This window comes from Camelina sativa, chromosome 6 (genome assembly GCF_030686135.1).
Source record: "Camelina sativa cultivar CO46 ecotype springtype chromosome 6, ASM3068613v1".
Classification (NCBI taxonomy): domain Eukaryota; kingdom Viridiplantae; phylum Streptophyta; class Magnoliopsida; order Brassicales; family Brassicaceae; genus Camelina; species Camelina sativa.
The window spans coordinates 25,818,756-25,839,812 of record NC_141885.1 but is presented as its reverse complement, the minus strand read 5'-3'; the positions used below and the strand labels follow the sequence as shown (position 1 = coordinate 25,839,812).

At 35.1% G+C, this 21,057-nt stretch overlaps 3 protein-coding genes and 3 pseudogenes across 6 annotated transcripts; 1 reads left to right on the top strand and 5 right to left on the bottom strand.

The window, feature by feature from the left end:
• Positions 1-4,041, top strand: LOC104793111 (uncharacterized). Of its 2 annotated transcripts, none has more exons than XM_010519394.3 (7): positions 1-227; positions 336-386; positions 955-1,006; positions 1,078-1,136; positions 1,240-1,285; positions 1,762-1,895; positions 3,750-4,041. In XM_010519394.3, the coding sequence occupies exons 1-7, from the start codon at positions 102-104 to the stop codon at positions 3,795-3,797; spliced, it is 516 nt and encodes a 171-aa protein (XP_010517696.1). In that variant the 5' UTR covers positions 1-101; the 3' UTR covers positions 3,798-4,041. The 2 variants fall into 2 exon arrangements, with proteins under 2 accessions (XP_010517696.1, XP_010517697.1); XM_010519395.3 differs by lacking the exon at positions 3,750-4,041 and adding an exon at positions 3,075-3,129 and having other exon boundaries at positions 2-227.
• A 492-nt stretch (positions 4,042-4,533) lies between these two features.
• Positions 4,534-5,568, bottom strand: LOC104793112 (zinc finger protein 8). Its single transcript, XM_087454775.1, has 2 exons — positions 5,496-5,568; positions 4,534-5,461 (listed from the first exon to the last, which is right to left on the bottom strand). The coding sequence occupies exons 1-2, from the start codon at positions 5,564-5,566 to the stop codon at positions 4,663-4,665; spliced, it is 870 nt and encodes a 289-aa protein (XP_087310901.1). The 5' UTR covers positions 5,567-5,568; the 3' UTR covers positions 4,534-4,662.
• Positions 5,569-10,641: 5,073 nt separating this feature from the next.
• Positions 10,642-11,815, bottom strand: LOC104699392 (mitogen-activated protein kinase kinase kinase 20-like; annotated as a pseudogene).
• Positions 11,816-12,451: 636 nt separating this feature from the next.
• LOC104793108 (F-box protein At5g49610) lies at positions 12,452-14,835 on the bottom strand. 2 transcript variants are annotated; one of them, XM_010519387.3, is made up of 3 exons: positions 14,608-14,835; positions 12,818-14,010; positions 12,452-12,732 (listed from the first exon to the last, which is right to left on the bottom strand). In XM_010519387.3, the coding sequence occupies exons 2-3, from the start codon at positions 13,980-13,982 to the stop codon at positions 12,710-12,712; spliced, it is 1,188 nt and encodes a 395-aa protein (XP_010517689.2). In that variant the 5' UTR covers positions 13,983-14,010; positions 14,608-14,835; the 3' UTR covers positions 12,452-12,709. The 2 variants fall into 2 exon arrangements, with proteins under 2 accessions (XP_010517689.2, XP_010517691.2); XM_010519389.3 differs by having other exon boundaries at positions 14,440-14,615.
• A 1,311-nt stretch (positions 14,836-16,146) lies between these two features.
• On the bottom strand, positions 16,147-17,292 carry LOC109133377 (mitogen-activated protein kinase kinase kinase 20-like; annotated as a pseudogene).
• Positions 17,293-18,398: 1,106 nt separating this feature from the next.
• Positions 18,399-18,888, bottom strand: LOC147943001 (arabinogalactan protein 23 pseudogene; annotated as a pseudogene). The gene has a single exon (XR_015559927.1). The product of XR_015559927.1 is annotated as an arabinogalactan protein 23 pseudogene (transcript).
• Between the last annotated feature and the right edge of the window lie 2,169 nt (positions 18,889-21,057).

The following is a 21,057-nucleotide window of genomic DNA, read 5'->3' as shown; positions in this document are numbered from 1 at the left end:
AGGCCCATTATTAGTTAGTTGTGTAAAGGCTTCAGTTATGGCGTAGCAACGCGGTGGAGAACATTCTCGGAGAGACGGTGATCGGAGAAGAGAGGGAGAGGATGGGAACGAGAGAAGTATACGAAGAGAAGCTTCGTCGTGGGAATCTTGATTATGATCCGACAATGAATCCTGGTCTTGGTTCAGCTCGATGTCCTCGTTGCCTTTCTCTCTTAAACCCTAATTCAGTGAGTTTGTTGCCTAGTTTTTTTTCTTTTTCTTTTTCCAGTGTTTTTGTGGTTTTTGAGTTTAAGAGAGTATGAGAATATGTTTCTTGTGAAAAAAACACTTCTCAGGAGAAAGGAGAGTGGATGGTTACTCCAGTTTTGCACGATGCTGCTGCAGTGGTCAGTTTTAGCATTCCCTACCTCTTTTGGAATTCTCTTTAGTGGTTGTTTTAGCTGATTTCTAGGAAAAAATTGTCTTCTTTCTTTCTTTAACTGAGCATATGAGCTGATTGGTGTTAGTTTAATTGGATTTTATGTGGACAATCAGCTGAATTTAGATGCAATTAGGTTGAGAATGAGAATTTTAATTCTATCTTAGGCGATTGCGTTGTGATTATTGATTTCGTCTGCTGGCCATGTAAAGGTTTAAGCTTTTTTCACATTGACTTGTGAGATGGCTTTTTTTAGGTTAGTGTTAATTTGGTCTATTGCAGTGTCTGATCAGTATTGTGTTTAAGATTTTTCACTGGAAATTATTTGTCTTAGCTGTTGGGTGCAGAGCATCATATTCTCCAATTTTTTTTCAGTTCACCGATATTTTTCATTCACATTGTTGGGTTTTGACTTTTCTTTTAGTATTTGTTTGGTTTGGAATACCGTGAGTCCATTTGGATAGCATGGAAATTGATTTTTATGATTGAGCATGTAGTTGTACTATGTTTCTAACTAGGTATCTCCTGTGCTATAGGCTGGGTCTGGTATTGGTGGATTGCTTAGTGCCGTCCATGCTTTCAATACAGGTATCACATGATTCTCATGTCGTCAAATATATATCATTTCTACAATGGATCTCATCTCTTTGGTCTTTCAGGGATTCCCTATCTTCAAAATCGGTTTCCAGGGTCAAAGCGGCTCTCTTTTCTTGTGGGGGTATGTATTTTCTCTTTCCTTGTCTTCTAGTTTTGAAATTCTGCCTGTTTCTTCTTGTCTGTTGACAGTACCTCGTATGAATTTTCATTCCTTTTCCTTATAGGTTCCATTGCTGCTAGTATATTCAGGTGTTGGAGCTGCGTTTGGAGGTAGCATAATCTTCTTTGGCTCACTCGCTTCTCTTGTGCCTAAATATTTATTGTTTATATATCCTGCATTAGTGATCAAATGTCTTTGTTGTCCTGAATTTTTGTGAAATGGCCTTCAGAAATTGTGTTTTGAACTTACAGTATGTTGTTCGCTTAGAAACTTTTGTATTTTAGCTTTTTAATGCAAGAAATTTTATGAGCCATGATCATTTTTTCACTAGTGTCTGGTTAGAATACGAGTCACGTTGTGCTGCACAGTGTAGAGTTGCAACTTTAACCCTTAGGTGAATTACTTGCATTAATTATGTAAACCATCAAGAGGATTGATTTTCCTCTATCTGTTTAAAACGCACAAATGCCAGGTGGTAGTAGGTATTTAGTAGCTTCTTGCACGTATGCTTTTGTTTTAGGTATATGCCTGTCTGTTTTCTTTCAAGAAAGGACCTGAACTTTTGTTTTTGTGTAATATCTGGTAGGTTATGCACTCCCGAAGTTTGCACAGCTGACAGTCACCTCGTATTATGCATCTTCAAGTGCTTCACATTATGGAATTTCTATGCTCACCCGCCGTATCGAAGAAGCTCATCTCTCTCGAACTCAAAAAGAAGAGGTAAATTGAAGTCATGCACAGATATAAACGAAAATCTTTTCCACTCCTCTGGCTAAAGCAGCTTATTTCAGGATCTCTTCTTCTATTTGGTTTTCTTTTCAACTCACATTCTTGAGAACCACATCTATAATGTTAATTCTTCAACATAGTTATACCAAATATAATGTCTTTTAGTTCCTCTCCATCTTCACGTTTTGGTTTTGTTTGCCATCTTCAAAACTGCTTCTATACCCTGTACATTGCGACTAATGCCATGGTATTTGATTCTTAATGGTGTTGTATAAAGATACTCTTATCATCTATACAGTATCACATAGTCATATTTTACAAGCAGTCATGAACCATGTCTTCTCAGTGGCCACATTTGCATATGAATACAACTTTTGATTTGTTTTTCCTGAATCCTGACATAAGATCATCTGAGATTCCGAGTGATCAACAGTGCAGGCCAAGTAGTTACTGAAAATTAGTGGTATAAGAAATCATAGTCCCAAGGATTAACCACATGGTCTATACTTTATAGGGTAGGTGGAATTTGTGTAGATTTTTTTGGTCACCAAAATAAGACCATTTTGGCAGGTTGCAGTGTTGTGTAAAACAGATTGAGTTTGAGTTTTTATTTGTTAAGGGGTTTGAGATGTGTACTGTTCGAACTATCATCCTCAAGTTGCAACTTTCCTAGGGTTGTGGGCCGATGTTCCTTAAATTCCACTAGTCCTTTTACATATCTTATATAAAAGGAAAAAAAAAACAGGAGAGCAGAGAAAGTGGTCCTAACTTATATAATGTGTATGCTCTTCACACGTCTTTATTATGTGCTTCTTTTATCATGTTGTTCATCACATGCTTCCTTCTCCATTGCATTAACTAGTGGGGTCCTTTTATAGCTGCTCTTGATGTTAACTCTTTGACAGCATTCATTCACTGAGTATCCTTAAATTTTCCATAATTTGATAAAAGCATCACGTAATTCTCAGAGGTACTGTGCTCTCTGGTTTAATCTCTGCAGTTTTGTATCATCCAAACAACTGTTCCCATGAGGGCAGATATGTCTTTCTTCTGTCTTTGGTGTTTTTGTTCCCATGTGATGATATACATCCTTATTGCAAAAACTTGTTCCAAAACCATCCATAAGACTTGTCTAGAAAAAACCTTATCTCTCCTCCTTTTGATTGACAGGCTGAGTTTGCACCGTTTGGTCCTTCCCCCGTAAAATAGATTGCAATGTCACTTTCTGCAACCTGTTATCACAATAATCTGCTTAGGACTTGTTTGAAAGCTTTAGGATAATTGGTGGTATCATAAGAGCGTAGCTCTTGCGTTACGTTAGTTACACATTAGCAAATATGCTACAACTACAATGTTTCACGACATAAATAACTTGAGAACAAAAGTACTTCTTCTGCTGTTCAATCTCAGTACTTGTAAACTGCATTACCTGTAAGAGTATCCAAAGTTGTTCTTTTGGAATTATCACTCTTGATAGAGTAAGTTTAGCTGTCGTTTAACTTTTATGTATCGGTTAGCTTTGATATGAAATGTACCGCAGCTGGTAATTCTAAAGTAAATAGGCGTTATGTATCTGTAACCATCACGAATTTTTGCCAAAAAATCCGTATTGTGGTTATGGTGATAATACTGTGAGGCAATGCCACATATATTTGTGACTGAAGTCTTGCCAAAACTAGAAAAGTCAAGCTTTTGAAATTTCTCTGTCTATGCAAAAGTCGTAGAACTATATATGGTTGTCTTTAATGTTTGATTAGTGTAACCCATTGAAGGTCAGCTAGGTACGAGGATTGATATCATTGTTTCTTCTCAGATAGAAGATTAATAATTTGTTGATTCTTGTAGGCCTTGGCATATAGACTTCATTCAAAGGCTGTTCTATGGAGGCAATAAGAGAAACATGGTCATGTGCCGCTGATTCTAACTACTTTTTTTTTTCAAGTCCATTTTGTATTGATGATCAGAGTATATGGGTAGAGAAATGAACAAATAAATATGGTATACAGCTTGTTTGTTGATGATTCTCTTTGAATTGCCCAAAAAAAGGTTTGAAAAGAAACTAAAGAAGAAAGCTTTTGAGGAAAAGCTTTAGCTTTAGGTTCTCTGTGTTGAGAAAGATGTGAAAGCTCTCTTTGGCTAACTCTACATTTGTAATCATGGACCACTTTAATTTCACTTCTCAACTCTCCCTCTCTCTCTCCCCTTTTGTCTTGTCCATTGTCTTCAGTGATCCCCACAGTCACCGAATCATCATCAACATCTGCATTTACCCATCCTTGAGCTTTCTTCGTTGCCTCTTGATTCGGTAAAAGATCGTTTAATTAGACAGAGACCTTAAAGCATTTGCATCTAAAGAGGCTTCTTGGGTTTTTAATGGTTAAGATACACAATTTGACTTAAGATTTCTCTCGACTGCAACAACAGAGAGAAAGTACGTGTGTGTGACTTCCATGGCTCTTAATTAATGTTCCTCTTTCTCTGAAAGATATAGAATCTTGAAGCCATAACAGAACTCAGAAATGAACAGATGAAAACAAACAAAAAGTGATAATTGTATCATTCACACACACGTGAGAGGAAAATGGATGAACATATATCTTACTAATTAACCAAAATATTATTCCTTTATTAATAATACAAACGCATTAGAATGTGAAAACCTCATAAAGGTTCAAGATCTACACACCATGCCGGTTCTTGTTTTTTGTTTTCTCGTCTCATCACGGCTATAAGTTAAAAAAAGAAGAAGAAAAATTTGTCAAAGATGAAGATCGAGACTCACATGATCTTGTACATTGGGTTTCATCAATCTGTACGGCCAGTGAGGCTCCTTACTCGTCTCTTGCTCATGCGTCCTAAACACCGAAGCTGGTGAAGCTGAGTAAACGCCATGAATAGTGTTTGCTGACGTGGAAGGCGGTACACGCCACAAACCTAGTGGACTTCCGTTTATTGTCGGTGGGATATTAGAATAAGGAGGAGGAGGAATAGTACTCCTTGAATAATACGACGATGTTTGATGTCCTCCTCCACCGTAGTATCTAGGCTCCGACGTCCACGAGGGATAGTGACGGTGGTGGTGGCTGTTGAGGAAGCCGTAGACGTGGTGAGGGTCAGGCTGATGATGATGGTGAAGGTATGAAGTCATGGAACCGCGTTTGGCGTGTTGACGTTCGCGTTTGTGAGCGTTTTGATGTCCACCTAGGGCTTGAGAAGTAGGGAAGTTTCTGAAGCAGTAGTGACACTCGAATCTCCTGTTGTTGTTGTTGTCTTTGTCCTTGTCTTTGTCTCTGTCTTTCTCCTTGTCCTTGTCCTTTTCCTTGACTTTGATATTCTCAGAGCTCTCATCGTTCTTGGTAGACGTTTGGTCAGATGAATCTGCAGATATGTTCTTGGAGTTATCTCCGACGAGCTCTTGGCCGAAGAGACGAATAATGGCTGCTTTTTCTTTGGGCGGAGTACGGCGGATGAAAGGAAGCTGCGAGAAAGATTCAACGTTGACGTTCATGAAATCGTGAGTTTCTCTTCGTCCATTGGTTTCTTCCATGGAAGATAGAAAAAAGAGAGAGAGAGAGAGAGAGAGAGAGAGAAGAATGAGTGAGTTTGAGACGAATGAGGTTGACAGTTTCAGAGACAGAAAGAAAAGAGATGAGGTTTTGCATTAATTTAAAGAGGTTCCCAAATTCTTTTAAGGTAAAATAATTGTTACTTAACCAGCGCATATATGGCCGCATGCGTATGTAAGTATTTTTACGTTTATCCACACCTTTAGTAAGACTAAGAGTGATCCACATTTCACTTGCAAAAAGAATAAATATACAACTTAATATTTTTACTGTCATATACAAGCGAGTGATCTCCAATAACCAAATCTCATACTAATTTCAAAAAAAAAAAAAAATCAAGCATTTGTTATTAAAAAAAAAAATTATTTCCAAGAACAAACATACACATTGTATGTTTTATCTCTCTCTTTTCATCCCATATTCAGGACTTCATACAATTAAAAAAAAAAAAAAAAAAGATAGAACACTTAAGCTTAACCATTTTAGTTATTCGAAGAAATTTCAGTAACTTTTATCAATGAAGATTTTCATGTGCAAATTTATGAGTGAGACTCAACATAAATGTAAATATATAGAGTTGCCATTTTCTTTTTAATCAATTTCTAGACTAAACTTAATAAAACCTTAAAATGGTTTACTACAATGTTTAAAATAAACCTAAAGTTATTGTTGACAAATTAACCTAAATTAGGTTATGGAAGCATACGGCACGTCGGTACGGGGAAATGGACATATATAGTCCTATGATTACAATGTATCTTGTGTTTAAGTTGTAGCTTACTAGTTACTATGATGGTTAATATGTACCGTGTCACGGTAGGTGCGATAAATTAATATAGTAAAATGGCCGGATGCATAAATATATAGGGAGAACTCTAATCTATATCCGCTTCCCCTATCTAAAGCTCCCAAAGTTTCACACACATACATATATGTATATACATGCTTCCATCTCTTCAAAAATCAAACCACATCAATCCTCTTTTCAAAGTTATCTCCTTTTTTGTTAGTTGTTTCTTAAAACTGATTCCTGCAAATGTTGAAACTAAGACAAAAAGGTTACCAAATTGATCGTAAGCAGATGAAATGGGGTCATGGTGAGTAATGAGATGTACTAAAAAGAGTGAGAGTTTGTAGGTAAGAGATCATTAGCAAGGTGAAGTTAGGTGTGTACTCTTTTACATCATGGACCTATTTTGTTATTATGTCTACGTATAAGTACATGAATTTTACTACTAATAGAGGGAAAAAGAGAAAGACCTAATATTAAAAGAGAGCTCTTCTCTCTCAAGGACCAGATTTTTAGTCTCTTGGATGTTTTGTCTCTCTGATGCAAGGATGATCTTACAGAGAGTGAGTGAGAGAGAGAGAAAAGGAGAAAGAGGTGGTCCATGTACATGATCATTGAATGATGCTAAATTGCTAATAATCAACTAGTTGATGTCATCAGCAGATAATCAAACATATTAAAAGATTGAACCGTTGTTTTTGTGGAGATCACATCATCTCCTTATGTGATATATTGATACTTATCAACTCGATCATCCGGCAAGATTTGATCCACGTCTGATTTATGAACTATATATTCCCTTTATGTTTACCATCAACACTATACTTTTGCAAGAATAATTCAATTTTAGATCCCATTGTTTTTGATGATTTTCCCTGATTCTCATTTTTTTTTTTTTTTGCCCCCAAGGCATATATGAATTGCTAATGTGTTTTGAATAGAGTGAATATAATATTAACTGGGCCGGGCAACATAATAAATCAAGTAAAAAAGATAGCTTCTAGAAAATAAATATATGACATTTGGTATGTCATACAAAGAAGAATGATAATTTAACCAAACCCCATTCCATGCATGCAGCTCCACTATACCATGCAGCTCAATTTAAATATCTAATAAACTTATTGAAAATTGCTATGAAATAGTATATTTGATTTATAAATGGTTGGACGAATAATCATCATTAACCCAAAGCATGACGTTAAAATAGTTGTTAGTAAAGGCTTGTTCTTCACCAAATGACTAAATATTTGAATTTAAACCAACTATTATGAAAATATATGATTTAATATATTTGTTATAGATCAATGCTGATTGCTGACTATACTGTACGTAGTATTCAATGTTTTCATATAATACTTATCATCGAATCGTCTCTCAATTGTTGTTCTATATACTCCAATATGGATCATCCATTTGTGAATAGATAGAACTATTCCTTTTTTTGTTGGTCAACAGATAAACTATTCTCTTGTAAAATAGAAAGAATAACGTCATTTATCATTCTAGAAAATAATAAATTAAATATTGTAAGCGATTTTTATTATTTTCCAAATTTTCTCAGCAGGATTCCCTTAAAGATCGATCTAAATTGTTTTAGTTACTTTCTTTCCTTGCTTATATGAATAATCAAAACTTATTGTAAGAAAGGAAATAAATTCAACTATGGTAATAATGTCCACGCGAATGCTGGTCCCAAAGTACATTAATTTACATACATAATTTTGCAGATTTTGGACTTCACATGACGAGTCCACATCTCTTTTATTTTCCCACAAACAATCACATTAGTGTAAACCTGTTTAAACCTAACATGCGATTTAAATTTAAAATTATCAGAGCGTTCGGAAATTATGAAATCAAGCTTTTATTTAATACATAATATGTTAATTTTTTTTTTGGAGTATTTTCTGATATTTAAGTAAACTATATATATAAATGAAAATTATTGAGAATGTTTAGTATTGAACTTACTACAACCAAATTTTTTTTCAAATCTCTTAGATCTTACTAGTCTTCTTTAGTTAGACACACAATTAGAGACATATATTTATATTTTTCATAATCTATATGTTCTTAGATCTAAATCTATATGTTGTCTAAACCTGAGTCCTAATCAGTGTCTATCTACCATATTTTTTTTTCATAATATACTATTTTTAAAGTCTTATGAAAAAGAAAATTTTCAAAAAAAACAAACAAACATATAAATTCAGTAGATAAAGTACTCTTATAGTAATTGTATATCTAAAAAATGGTTACAAAGAAAAAATGAAACAAATCTCACAAAATGTAATTGGGTCCCATGAATGGCATTTTGAACCCCACAAAAAACATGCACTAAAAAGCCCACAAATCTCCCAAACCCTAACAGCAACTCTTCATTGAATCATGCAATTGCAAACCTCTTTGCTTTGCCATTAAAGTCACAGTCATATGCTCAGAGATTTAATGGCTTTTGTTGAGGGGACCATATCTCTCACTTTCTTGCCCTCACATCCATTCCTTGGATTCAACTCTTATATATGTGTATGCAAATTCCCTCCTTATTTATTTTTGTTAGATGAAATGAATTGTTTGGCCAGTAATAAATAATAAAGATATAATAAATATGAAAGATGAGTAAAGAGTCTAGATTTTGAGGGACAAGCATATCTTGTCCTTTTCGTTATATGTGACCTCACAATGTTCAGCTATATATAAGGACCGAACTTCAAAGTAATAATATAGAAAATAAATGGTTAAAGATATTTTTATTTCAAAGTAGAAGAAAACAGAAATTGAGAATGAAGGAAGCCCAAAATTAAAAGCTATAGAACAAATGCAAGTGGAGTTAAAAACAACATGAAGAGCTCACCGGTCTCTTTCGGTTTTAAACAATCTACTCTTAACTCTCCATCACTTCATCGAACACATCACAACTCATTATTAACTTTTTATACAATGATGATAAGACCAATTAATATCTCACGGTGCGATCTTCATTATGGATTTACAAAGAGAACTGAAAATGTTACTAGTAAATGAATATATACGACTTTGCGTATAACAGACTCATTGTGTTTACTTTTTACCAATAAATGTCTGTCTAAATAGATTTAGCGAAGAAAAAACGCAACCCATGTATATGATGATCAACAAACTCAACTTTTATAAGAGAGTCGGATAATGATAATATGAATATATATTCATGTTTTTAACTTCGAGGCGTCATTATTTACAGTTCTAGAACGTTCATATATTATAGAGTCGGATAAAGATAATATGAATATATCTTACCATGAAAAGGAAAATGAGAGAGTTGAAACTAAGCATTAAGAAGAAAGAAAAAGAAAAACATGATTGAAAGAGTAAGACTTATTTATAAGTGGTGACAACAACATATGCAGAGAATGGGCTCTCTCTATATAAAAGGATAAACATACATACAAATGTGAAATGTGTATTATTATAGCTTTTGGTGGGTTTGTGATTATCATTATTGTCTGAAACTGATATGGGTCTTGTTTCTTTTAAATGGACCACCATTTATGAATATTCCTATACATATATGTGTGTGTGTGTGTGTATTGTGAGAGCATCTTTTCAGATGATGGTTAACAATGTATGTGGGGAACTTTCTCTAAATTATGTGATATGTCTCCGGCCCTCTCGTCAGTTTTTTTTTTCTGTTTAATATCTATTTTTCCTCATAAAATATATTAGAACCCTCGTGCATGGGAACTGAGTGAATTTTTACATATATATTTATACTATTTTTTCTCAACAATTATATATTGATTAATATTGCTATTAAGCCTTAAGTATATTTTACCAAGGAACTTAAAACCGGTTTTATAATTGTGTGCTAATTAAAGTAGCTATACTAGTAAATTTTGGAGAGCTAGCTAGCTCTTGAACAAGAACCTGAACAGATGTTCAGTTCGAACTCTGATCTAAAAGACTCGGAACTCTTTATTTGTAAACCCAAAATAAAATAACGGATTGCTTTGATGTTGGCGATTGCATAACACAAAAATAAGAAGGATTTCCATTTTTACTAGTCGACTTTGTGATGGGTCGAAACTTAAATTGGCCTTTTTGACAGCCCATGTGTTTGATGAACCTCTCTAGTTGTTTATCCTCAAAGTTAATTAATTAAGCTCAAAGAAATTGTACAAAATACTATACAATTAATTGGGTTAATCGAGTGTAAGTGTAAATTAGAGCTGTTGATTCCCTGGTATCAATAAGTAGGGAGAAAAATCGTAAAATTATATATAACCAACTAATTTCATTTGAATTGAAAACATATCAATAGATTTTCATACCACATATAATTTTAAAATTGCAAATTCTACATTTTTGACAGAGTGAGTAATAGTGTTTAAACATTAGCAAACTACTGAACAGGAACAAAATTTGATACTGGGCGTCTCGGAGGAAGAATCTTCACCTTTCGGGGTTTATTTGAGACTTTCTTAAATTGTTGGGGCTTTTGTGAAATAACCTTCAACTTCAGTGGCTTCGTAGGAATATCTTTCGATATCGGCGGAGGCTTTCTGAGCCTCAACACCATCCCCGTCCTCTCTCCGGCGGCGGAAGAACCCATCTTCTCATGATCTCCGATCAAAAACGGATGCAACAACAACTCCGAAGCTGTTCCTCTCTCCTCAGGTTTTCTTGCGAAACACTTCTCCAAGAACTGCCTTGCGTCACACGGCACAGTCTCTGGGATCTCTGGTGCCATCTCATCCAAGAGAAGAGACCCTCTAAGTCAAACCCTAACCATGCCCTCTCACCGGTAAACATCTCCAACACTACGCAACCAAGTGACCACAAATCTAAGGTTTTCTCAACGGTGGTGCCATCGCGAACAGACTCCGGAGACATGTAGATAGCCGTGCCCACCCACGGTTCATCAATTCTCCAGCAATCAGATTCGTCTCCGGCCCTTGTCGTCAATCCAAAATCCGAAATCTTCAGTTCGTAAGAACAATTCCACGTTTCTTTATCGTAGATCGGGAAAAGAAGGAGATTATCCGGTTTAAGATCACAGTGGACATAACCGTGACTATGAATGGAGACCAACCCTTGTAGGATCATGCGAGTGAAGTCTTTAATAACCGAATTAGACAAATTTGTTCTGTTTCTTTCGATGAAATTAGTTAGAGTACCAGCAGATGCGTATTCCATAGACATCTTGTAAACTTTGGTTCCATTGCAATCGATTCCTTGAACCAGAGATTTCCCATACAACTGCACGATACTAGGACAGCCTTTGAGTTCCGAAAGAATCCGAAACTCTCGGTCGATCGAATCGTAGTCTTGAGAGTCCATGATCTTCACTGCGGTGTAGGACGTTGATCCGTCGTTTCGTTTGTAGCTGAAGAGTTCAACGGAGCCGTAAGTACCTTTTCCCAAAACCTTCACCAATTCCATCTCCTGCAACTTATTTTGCGATTGATTATCTCTGATCACTTTCTCGCGTTTTCTGTAAGTTTTTCGTTGCATTGTTCTCGAATGAAAGATAAAATCTGAAAAATTCTCTAAGATTGATTTGCTCTGACCTCTGATCAATCTCTCGCTACTTTGTTATCTAAACTCTTTAGTGCAGGAATTAACAACCCTAGAGAGAACGACGAATATATAGAGAGACCTTAGTTTGCTTAGGATTTTGCTTTTTGTTGGTAAAAAAAAAAAGTAAAATTTCAAGTTCTGATTTAGTGAAGTAAATAGATATTATTGCATTAATTAATTCGTTGAGATAAGAAAAGGAAAAGGAAATATATATGTAGTCATTAAAATATGGGAATATTCATAAACAAAAAGGAAAATAGCAAGATCTGCCGTTGCACAACCCATCTAGTGGATTCTGACCGTTGGATGACGCATTTAATGGATTTTGTTTTACAAATTAGTAATTACTTATTCTAACCCACTGTAGAAATCAAACTATGCCGGTGAAAACAAACTTTTCACTCTTTTGGACTTATCAAATCAAAAATCCGATTTTAATTGAATGATGATTACATATTAAATTTAAGCATTAATACGATTTTTTTGTGGTTTTGCTTGTGTTTATGCTCTGTTTTCTTTTCATAAACTTTTTGTTTCTCTAGAAAATGGCACTAAGGTTGTTTTGAGCCGAAAGGAGAACTCAAAATCAGCACACCAACATATCAAATAACAACAACAGGTGAGCCATACCATAGCGGAAACATGAAAAGACTTTATAACATTAAAACTTTGTTCAGAGACAAAGCACCCACGGCTAATTGGTATCACTGAAGCTTAATTTAAGAAACTGTACAAAACCAAGTTTAAAGAAAATGAGAAGAGAGAGACAAACTGACACAAACCAAAAAGTTTTTAACCGCAAACCAATATGACAGCTCCTGAGAGAAACACATTGCCTTCCAATTCAACAATCTCTGCATCATTTTACACCAATACTCTTCATGTTCCTTCTACAGTCCTACACCACCATTACCTGATTCACCAAACAACAGATCAAAGCGGATTAGAAGGTAAACAAAGGAACAAACATAGTATCATTCATATAAAACTCAACTTACATGGAAGAATGCTTTCGGTGAATGGGAAAATAGCAGGATTGCAAAATCCAGTACGAGGGCCCCTTATCTTCCTCCAGATTTTAGTCTCCACATCATATATACGCCAGTGTGTCTCAGTCACACATACGAGCTTGTTCTTTAATGAAGTTACAGATAAAACCAGTTCTTCATCTCTGATTGGAGTAACAATCGCCAGTACAAGGTCCCAACTATATTTCTCACCGTTGTCTTTCCAAACCCAAATATCCATCTGGCCTGGATGTAGTACAAATAATGCCAGAGATCCTTGAAAAATGAGCAAATGGGTCGCCTCTGTGATCTTGTTTTCATCGTTTAGATCATCTGAATACTTAGGCAAGTTCATAACATCAAATCTTCCTTCCAAATCCACTGAGAGGATCTCACCTGGCTCATCTAAAGATACCAGCCAATATATTTTACCTCCAACAAAAATATGCCCAGTTCTGAACGGCCTAAGACCAGAACGCATGGGAAGACGAGGCACAGAGCCGATGATTTTCCAAGAACCATTCTTGGAAGAATACACCTCACAGAAATAATATCCCACTCTAGCGCAGAATACACGGAAAATTCTGTAATCACAGATGTCGGAGTCATAGGCCACTCCGACACTTGGCACAAAGTCAAATGATGGAGTCCCTTGGGGAAGAAGGAGAGTCTCCCTCGTACAAGGGTTGCATATCCATATCTGCAGATCACAGAACTTGCTTTCTACGTCTTCGTCACAAAAGAGATTCACGCAGCAGATGAGTCCATTAAAAGACGAGATCATGTACATGAAGTCCTCTTGGCTTCTTTGAGATGGATCAATAGTGTTGAGGAGGGAAGGTTTAAAACTCTTTGCATCCCTCAAATACAGCTTCATTGCTGACTCCATAATAGGACAAACAATGAATGAGGAATTCTTCCTTGATTTCTCTAACTGCAGCTCATAAAAGTATTTAGTACCACTGGATTCATACCAATGCTTACTAAGTGTCTTAAAAGACGAGAGAGATTTGGCAGAGACACGAGATAGGATTTCCATAAAGATAACCTCTACATCTACAATCTTCCATGTATCTGTTTTCTCTGCTCTAGATAGCTGGAGAGGCTGTTTCTCTAATCTCATCCGCTTGACACGCTGAGCACTCGTTGGGACCATTTTGTGTTTGCTTTATGTTGCTAAGGCTCTGCATCAACAAAAACATCATCAGTTAGCACTTAGCACATAAAGGGGGACTCAAAACAAAGATATTTCACCAGCATAAATGTGTAATCAAGTGACTGTAACGAGCACACAACTGCTAACTACTCATACACAGAACACAGCACCGCTAAAGATGAAAGACCACAAAGACAGCTGCACCCATATCAGAACCAAGCAACAGGGTTTGAAACGAAATGAAAAATGCATCAGAGTTATCCTTAATATAGAAGAGTACTTCCTTCCATCCGCATGTTCCATTATAAATAGATATGCATGAGATCAACACTGAATAGAGAACCTGAGAATAATAAATTGCCAAGTATACAAAATCTAAAGTAGCGAGAATCGGAATAATCAAATTGATGGTTACGAGAGGACAGATCTAATAAGGATAAACACACTATGCACCTACATGAAATCAAGGATTTTGTTTCTGAAACAAAACCCCATTACCACGGATATCGCAATCGACACAAAAATTGGAACCAAAAAGGGTAACAAAGCAGGAAATTTGATAGACAATAATATGAATGTAGTGGAACAAGGATTATCACACAAATGGAAGGAAAAAGGGGGCAACCTCTTCCCGGCTCAAAACTGTAAAACTGGAAACAACAATTTCATGAATTCGTCGTGTAGCTCTCAATCGGGAGAGCACCGCACCGTCTCGGCGTTAAATACTTTTTTTTAATCAAAGACGGATCATTTTCTCCGCAAGATTTAATCGGTTTAATCGGATCATTTCTCCGGTATGGATCGGGTATTTCTACGGTGCTTGATTAAACCGGATCATTTCGCTGTTTCGGTTACGATTCCCACAGATTTAACCGGGAAAAAGAACCGCAAATAACCCCCTCCTCCTTGGCTCGTCCGGTTCAATACGGTATGCAAACCACAAAAAAATGATTACACTTCTTTGGTCTAAATTCATCAATGATAATTTTAAACGGGTCGTCAAATTTTGTGAAGAATTTCCACAGATTTGATAGTGAACCAAATTTACTAATCCACAAGTAAGATTTTGGAACCGAACCAAGTCATCATAATCCATGGGATGGGGACACCTCAATCCACATCTTTAATAAAGAAAACCCTATCGACATTAATAAGTTTCTATTAGAAGAGAAAGGATTCGAAAAAAAGAAAAAAGAAAAAAGAAAAAAAAAAAGGACAATTTCAGTGATCAGAATAAATAAAGAAAACAAAGAGCCAAGTAGAAATGCAACTACAGTAATTTGCTCAAAAGTGTGATTTTTTTCTATGCAACAAGATTTATCATCAGTCATCACACATAGTTTCTTATTAAAGGTTTCTAATTTACTTCAGATAAAGGATATATTCTACTAATCATCAAATTTTATCAAACAAGAATATAATAAGAATAAATTTTATTCAAGGTTTTTTCTACTATTCAACAAAATTTATCATTTTTTATTATTTTGTTAAAGATTTTTAAGTTATTTTTATCTACCAAAACAAATATGAAATATTATTAGGAAAAGAAACAATCACTATACACAAACAAAAAAAAAAAGGTAAGAAAAAAATGTACACTTTGGACTCTTATTGAATTAACATACAATATTAATTAATATTCAATCTAGAATTTTATCAAAATTATTTATTAGACATAGTCAAGAACTGCATAACTTTCTCTTTGACTATAAATAAGAATGACTATAAATTAAAATTGATATATCCTTTAACAAGATTTTTCTTTTGAAATCGATCAAATAGAACCTCTCTGTAGGTCAAAAATTGATTCAAATTCATATAACTCTTAGATATGAATCGGATATCATGAAATTTCATAAAATTTAAACTTAATCAATATCTTAATTTGCTATTATTATCACATAGTACATATATATATAGTTAATAAATCCCTATACCTTTCAAGACTTGATAAACAATTCGATTATAAAGTTTAGCTCTAAAATCCAATTTTCAATTAGCTTATTAATACTTAACAACTTATTACATACTAGTTGTGTAAACTAAGCTAGGAGGAGTATTGGGCGTTGGCGTTGCCTCTTGATTTCTTACTAAGCCTCATTTCTTGGACCTTTGGTTCCATCACCATCTCTCAGTTTCCAACACATGCCATATTTACACTAATAATGAAACAGCCAACCATCGAAACTTCACATTGATGAAACAGAGCAAATTGATTGACAAAAAAAAAACAGAGCAACTAATGCCATTATTTCTTTAACAATCAACCAAAGAAACAAACTAACATTAACAAGATAAACACAACACAAAGAGAACAATAAATGGAAAACCAAGTATTTTGAGATGGTACTGCTAAGGGACAAAGCTGGTGAACAGGAAGCAAATTGTGTCTCGGTTGTCTTGGCTGCTTCTTGATGATCTTCATCAATTCTCCGGCTCTTTTGAAAATTGAAGTAACTTTCGATGGCCTCTTCACAACTTTCCTCAATGTCAGTGCAATGTCCCTCGGATTCTCATTCTTATCATCATGAGGCTTTGTGCCCTTATTAACCTCCCCACGAAAGAAGCTATGTTCCAACAACGTCAACGCATCTCTTCTCTCTTCAGTATTTGACGTGAAGCAAGACATAATAAAGTCTTTTGCATCGCAAGGAAGATCACTCGGGATCAGTGGCGCGTACCACTTCTTGAGATCCTCCAACTCAAAGTTTTTATGCCACCATGGTTTCTTTCCAGTGTACATCTCCAACACCACACATCCCAACGACCAGAAATCAAGTCCTGTTCCTGTCTCTCCGCGAGCAATCGATTCTGGCGACATATAGATGGCCGTTCCCGCAAACGGACGAGAAGGATGCCACCACTTCATGTCTCCAGCTTTTTTCGACAACCCTAAATCAGAAATCTTCAGTTTCGTAAGACGATCTCCAGGCGCCCTTCTTGTAGACGCACTTGGGAAAAACGAGTATGTTTCCGGGTTTGAGATCGCAGCGAACATAGCCGTGTTCGTGAATGGTGGCTAAGCCTTCAAGAATCATACGAGTAAACTCTCTGATCAAAGGATCAGGCAATTTCTTGTCTTTGGATCGCTTCATGAAAGTCCTCAAGCTTCCTCCAGCAGCGTACTCCATTAGCATCATATACTCTATGTTACCCTCAACGTCCAGATTCTCTATCAATCTGTCCTCATAGCACTGGAAAAACGCCGAGTGTAGAGCGTCGAGTGTGGTTTTGTATACTTGAAGAGGCTCACGGAACCGTACGAACCCTTTCCGAGATACTTACTGAATTCTAACTCTGGTGTCACCATTGCCATTGAATATAATTAATTCTCTGATTTCTTCGGCTCCAAGAATAAAAAACTCTAGGTCACGTACGTGAAAATTCGAGAATTAATCGAAACAATTTGGTGAAGACGAGATATCAGATACCCTGGAGCAACCCTCTACGAATCATATATATAGAGAAAACTTCCTCCTGTTCCGTGAGGGATAAGCAACCTCAGTTTCCCTTGTTCTGTAAGACTCAAAATCACATTAGACATTGATAATCTCAATTTCCCTTTTATCTCCTTTTCATGATTAATTTACGAAAGATAATTAACAATTTCCTTTTTCCTGTAAAACACGTGCGAACTTTGAGAAGGAATTATAAAGGCATCGTTGCAAATTGCAACACTAATTATCGCTAATTGAGAGAATTACAAAGGCTGTTATGACTTATGACGAAACATAAATCAAGTCGGACACATAAAAGTACATTATAAATTTTTAAGGATTTCTGAGTAATTAAGAATCTCATTTGACACTTGTTTTTTGTTTACCATAATTTAATTTATATAACTAAACCACAATAAAAATTACTAACGTCTTTGTGTTGAGATACCATAAAAGGTTATAAACCAACAGATCGAGATGCTCTAGAGCCACACCCCAACACTCACTTAACAAAAAAAAAAGCGTATAAATCAGTCGCTATAAGCTTATTACATCCATTACAACCTCAAACGTAAAAAAGAATTTTCTTCTACAAATTGTAAATATTGCTTATATAAATCATAACAATTCAGAGAGCTTCACGCGCGGGAGAATACTAATTGCGACAAAGAGGACACGAACCATGAATCTTAAGCCACGCATCTATACATTCAATTCAATGTGGAAGCAATGATCACATTCCGGTATGCAACGCACGGTCTCTTTACTATCATACTCCGATAAACAAATGGGACAAACCATATGGTTCCAGGTAATCTTCTAGACTTCTACTCTCTCCTAATTCCACTTTCTTATATGATTCTATTATAGACTCGTCAAGACCATATACCTAACAAAAAATATCTAACTTTGTAAAAGATCATATAACTAAATATAGTGGATAGTAAACAAAATATGGTGGTAATATAAGGAAAATAAATGAAAAGAGAAAAACACATATATATTTTTATTAATCAGCATTACATAAAAACATGACTGACCATAATCAAATTATTTCCTCTTTTGTTTTATTCAATATGCCTGTCTAAACAACAACACACACAAAATTGGATCACATAGTAGAAATTGACAAAGAGACATCAATATTTCTTCGTTTTCCTTTAAAAAATAAGAGCTTAGTTCAAGTAGTAGGCGAAGAGAGACACAAGGGAAGCTCCAACCAAAGAGCCAAGAGCCGGTACGGCTACGGAGGCTCCGTTTGTGGCGGGTCCTGGTGCTGGAGCTCCGACCTCTGCAGCCATGACGGCGGTCATGGAAGCAGCAGCGAAAACGACTCCACAGGCAATCTTCTTCATCTCCATTGCTAGTTGAGACCTGAAAGGGTTGTTTTTTTTTTTTGGTAGTTTTTTTTTTTTTTTTGGTAGTTTTGTTTTATTTTTGTTTCTCGCAGGTCTGAGTATAATTGGCCGAGGTTAAAGGGGATTTATACGGGAGGTAGTTATGTTATTTGTAGAATAGTTTATATTTAGAAACTAGTATCTTACCAAAATTTAAGAAATTACATCACTAATGTAGGAACCTCACATTTGAAATTCTTAAGTATTCCATTGTGTGGCTTGGAGTCATTTACGCGTTTCCATCCATATTTTTACCTGGTCAAAATCACCATTTACGTGTATCTACCATATATTAATTTTTATGTTTTAATAACTCGATTGTTCTTTGGCTGAAAAAGAATTATTTGGATAGTTGAACATTATATATAGTCGGTCGAGATGAGTGATGGATTTTATTTGCTAAATGCTTAATGGCTAGAAATAATGGAACGTTTAAAAAGATGTAACACTCCATAATTAATGAATTCATCAGCTCTTCTAGAGTAGGCTCAACATTCATTAGTAGTAGTTCTTTCGTCATCTTTCTCGGTTAGTCGAACTTATCATCATGGCTTCGCATAGCACGTAATCTTCAACGTACAGTAGTAGTGATGTTTGATCAAAAAAACTTCACTTAATCCATAAATTGTATCTCAAAATGAGATTTGATAAACTGCTCATATTTTTAGATGGGATGCTTGAATGGCTTTGTTATTCTTTAAATTGTTTTTAATGTTTTGATTAATGGATACGTTTTCGTATACATGGATTTTTAATAGAGCTTAAAGCCCATTAATGACTAAACCCACACTAGACAGACATGGTTTTGTTTAAATGGTTAAATTGGGTTAGAGAGGTGGGTGATCTCTGTTATGAGATATATCGTACTTAGTAGCTGCTTGTTCCTCTAACTAATCCTAACCTAAAAGGACTACTATATCAAAAACCTTAATCTTTTTTAATAAAGTAGATTTTGCTGGTAGATATTTTGGTATTAACATTTCGAATGAATGAATAACAACAAAGTGAAATTTGAAGACTTTTGGGAATACCAAAGAGAATAATTAGAAGGGGGAAGAAGGAATGAATTAGCTTCTGCTATGCTTTTTTCTTCACCCTACTTTTTTCCTTCTGTTTATGCTTCTTTTTTCTTTCTGTTTGGTTTTGATTAAAGTTGCGTCGCAATCAGCTTTTCTCTCTTCTTTAAAAAGTAAATCCAATTTTTTTTTATAAGGAATAAATTCTATTAAAAACGTAAGAAAATATATTTCGTGAGTATAATATATTCTCAATAGGTTTTGGTGTTATCTTGAATAAGATACTCCGCATATAAGTCTTGTGATTTTTTATGTGTATGATCACATCACCGCAAAGCTTTTGGTAAATTAAAATATTAATTGGAAATATATAAAAAAAAGGTGATAAAGAAAATCACTTAAGAACAAACATATGCACCACCGAAAGTTAATCACTTGAAAGGTGACGATCACCTATTTTTTTTTTTTTTTCCCAAATTCATTTGATCTGTTTTTTTCAAAGTCTTTTTAGAAAAGTATTACCCGATAAAAGACCAACTTAAACATCAAACAATTGCACTCTAACAAAAGAAGACAAAATATATGAACAGAGAATGAATAAACATGTTCGCACTAATCTTGGTTGTGTTTTTTTTTCTTATCTTTTCCTGATCAAAAAGAATAATGATAAGAAAGAGTCCAAGGAGAGAACAGTGACGTGAGCTCGAGGATTTAATTTGTTTGCACCAAGGAGAGAAATTTTAATCGGATTTAGATAATGTATAGTTGTAATAGTATTAGTAATAAGAATTAGCCGAATATTAAAATCAACCCACCAGGCCACCACCTCAACACAAAGCTAAATTTGCATATTCCAAAGCATTTAAAAAGGTGAAAAATTGTGGTTGATCAGTGTGTGTTATCAAGAATTGACAAAAAAGTAAAGAACTTACTTAAGAATCTTTATTATATTACATTTAAAGATATATATATATATATATATATATATCACTGTCACCTGCCCCATAAACCCACATCCACATCCCCCAAGATATCTAAAATAAATCCTTTATTAGATTAGCCCCCACTCAGGTCTACCCGAAAACAAAAATATTTATTTATAGCACTAATGCTCACATAAGCAAATTAGATAGCGAGTCTTTTTTAACAACTAGTACTAGACACATGTCTCACAAGAATTTGCTTTTCTTGTTCTCTCCCACAAAGCACATAACACTGAGAAACT

Bases quoted from the DNA above. Each gene is read 5' to 3' on its own strand.
- LOC104793111 (XM_010519394.3), top strand. From the start codon at position 102: ATGGGAACGAGAGAAGTATACGAAGAGAAGCTTCGTCGTGGGAATCTT. The intron at 1,007-1,077 runs GTATCACATGAT...TTGGTCTTTCAG, and splicing joins CGTCCATGCTTTCAATACAG to GGATTCCCTATCTTCAAAAT. The intron at 1,137-1,239 runs GTATGTATTTTC...TTTTCCTTATAG, and splicing joins GGCTCTCTTTTCTTGTGGGG to GTTCCATTGCTGCTAGTATA.
- LOC104793112 (XM_087454775.1), bottom strand. From the start codon at position 5,566: ATGCAAAACCTCATCTCTTTTCTTTCTGTCTCTGAAACTGTCAACCTC. The intron at 5,462-5,495 runs TTCTCTCTCTCT...CTCTCTCTTTTT, and splicing joins CGTCTCAAACTCACTCATTC to TCTATCTTCCATGGAAGAAA.
- LOC104793108 (XM_010519387.3), bottom strand. From the start codon at position 13,982: ATGGTCCCAACGAGTGCTCAGCGTGTCAAGCGGATGAGATTAGAGAAA. The intron at 12,733-12,817 runs GTAAGTTGAGTT...TTGGTGAATCAG, and splicing joins CACCGAAAGCATTCTTCCAT to GTAATGGTGGTGTAGGACTG.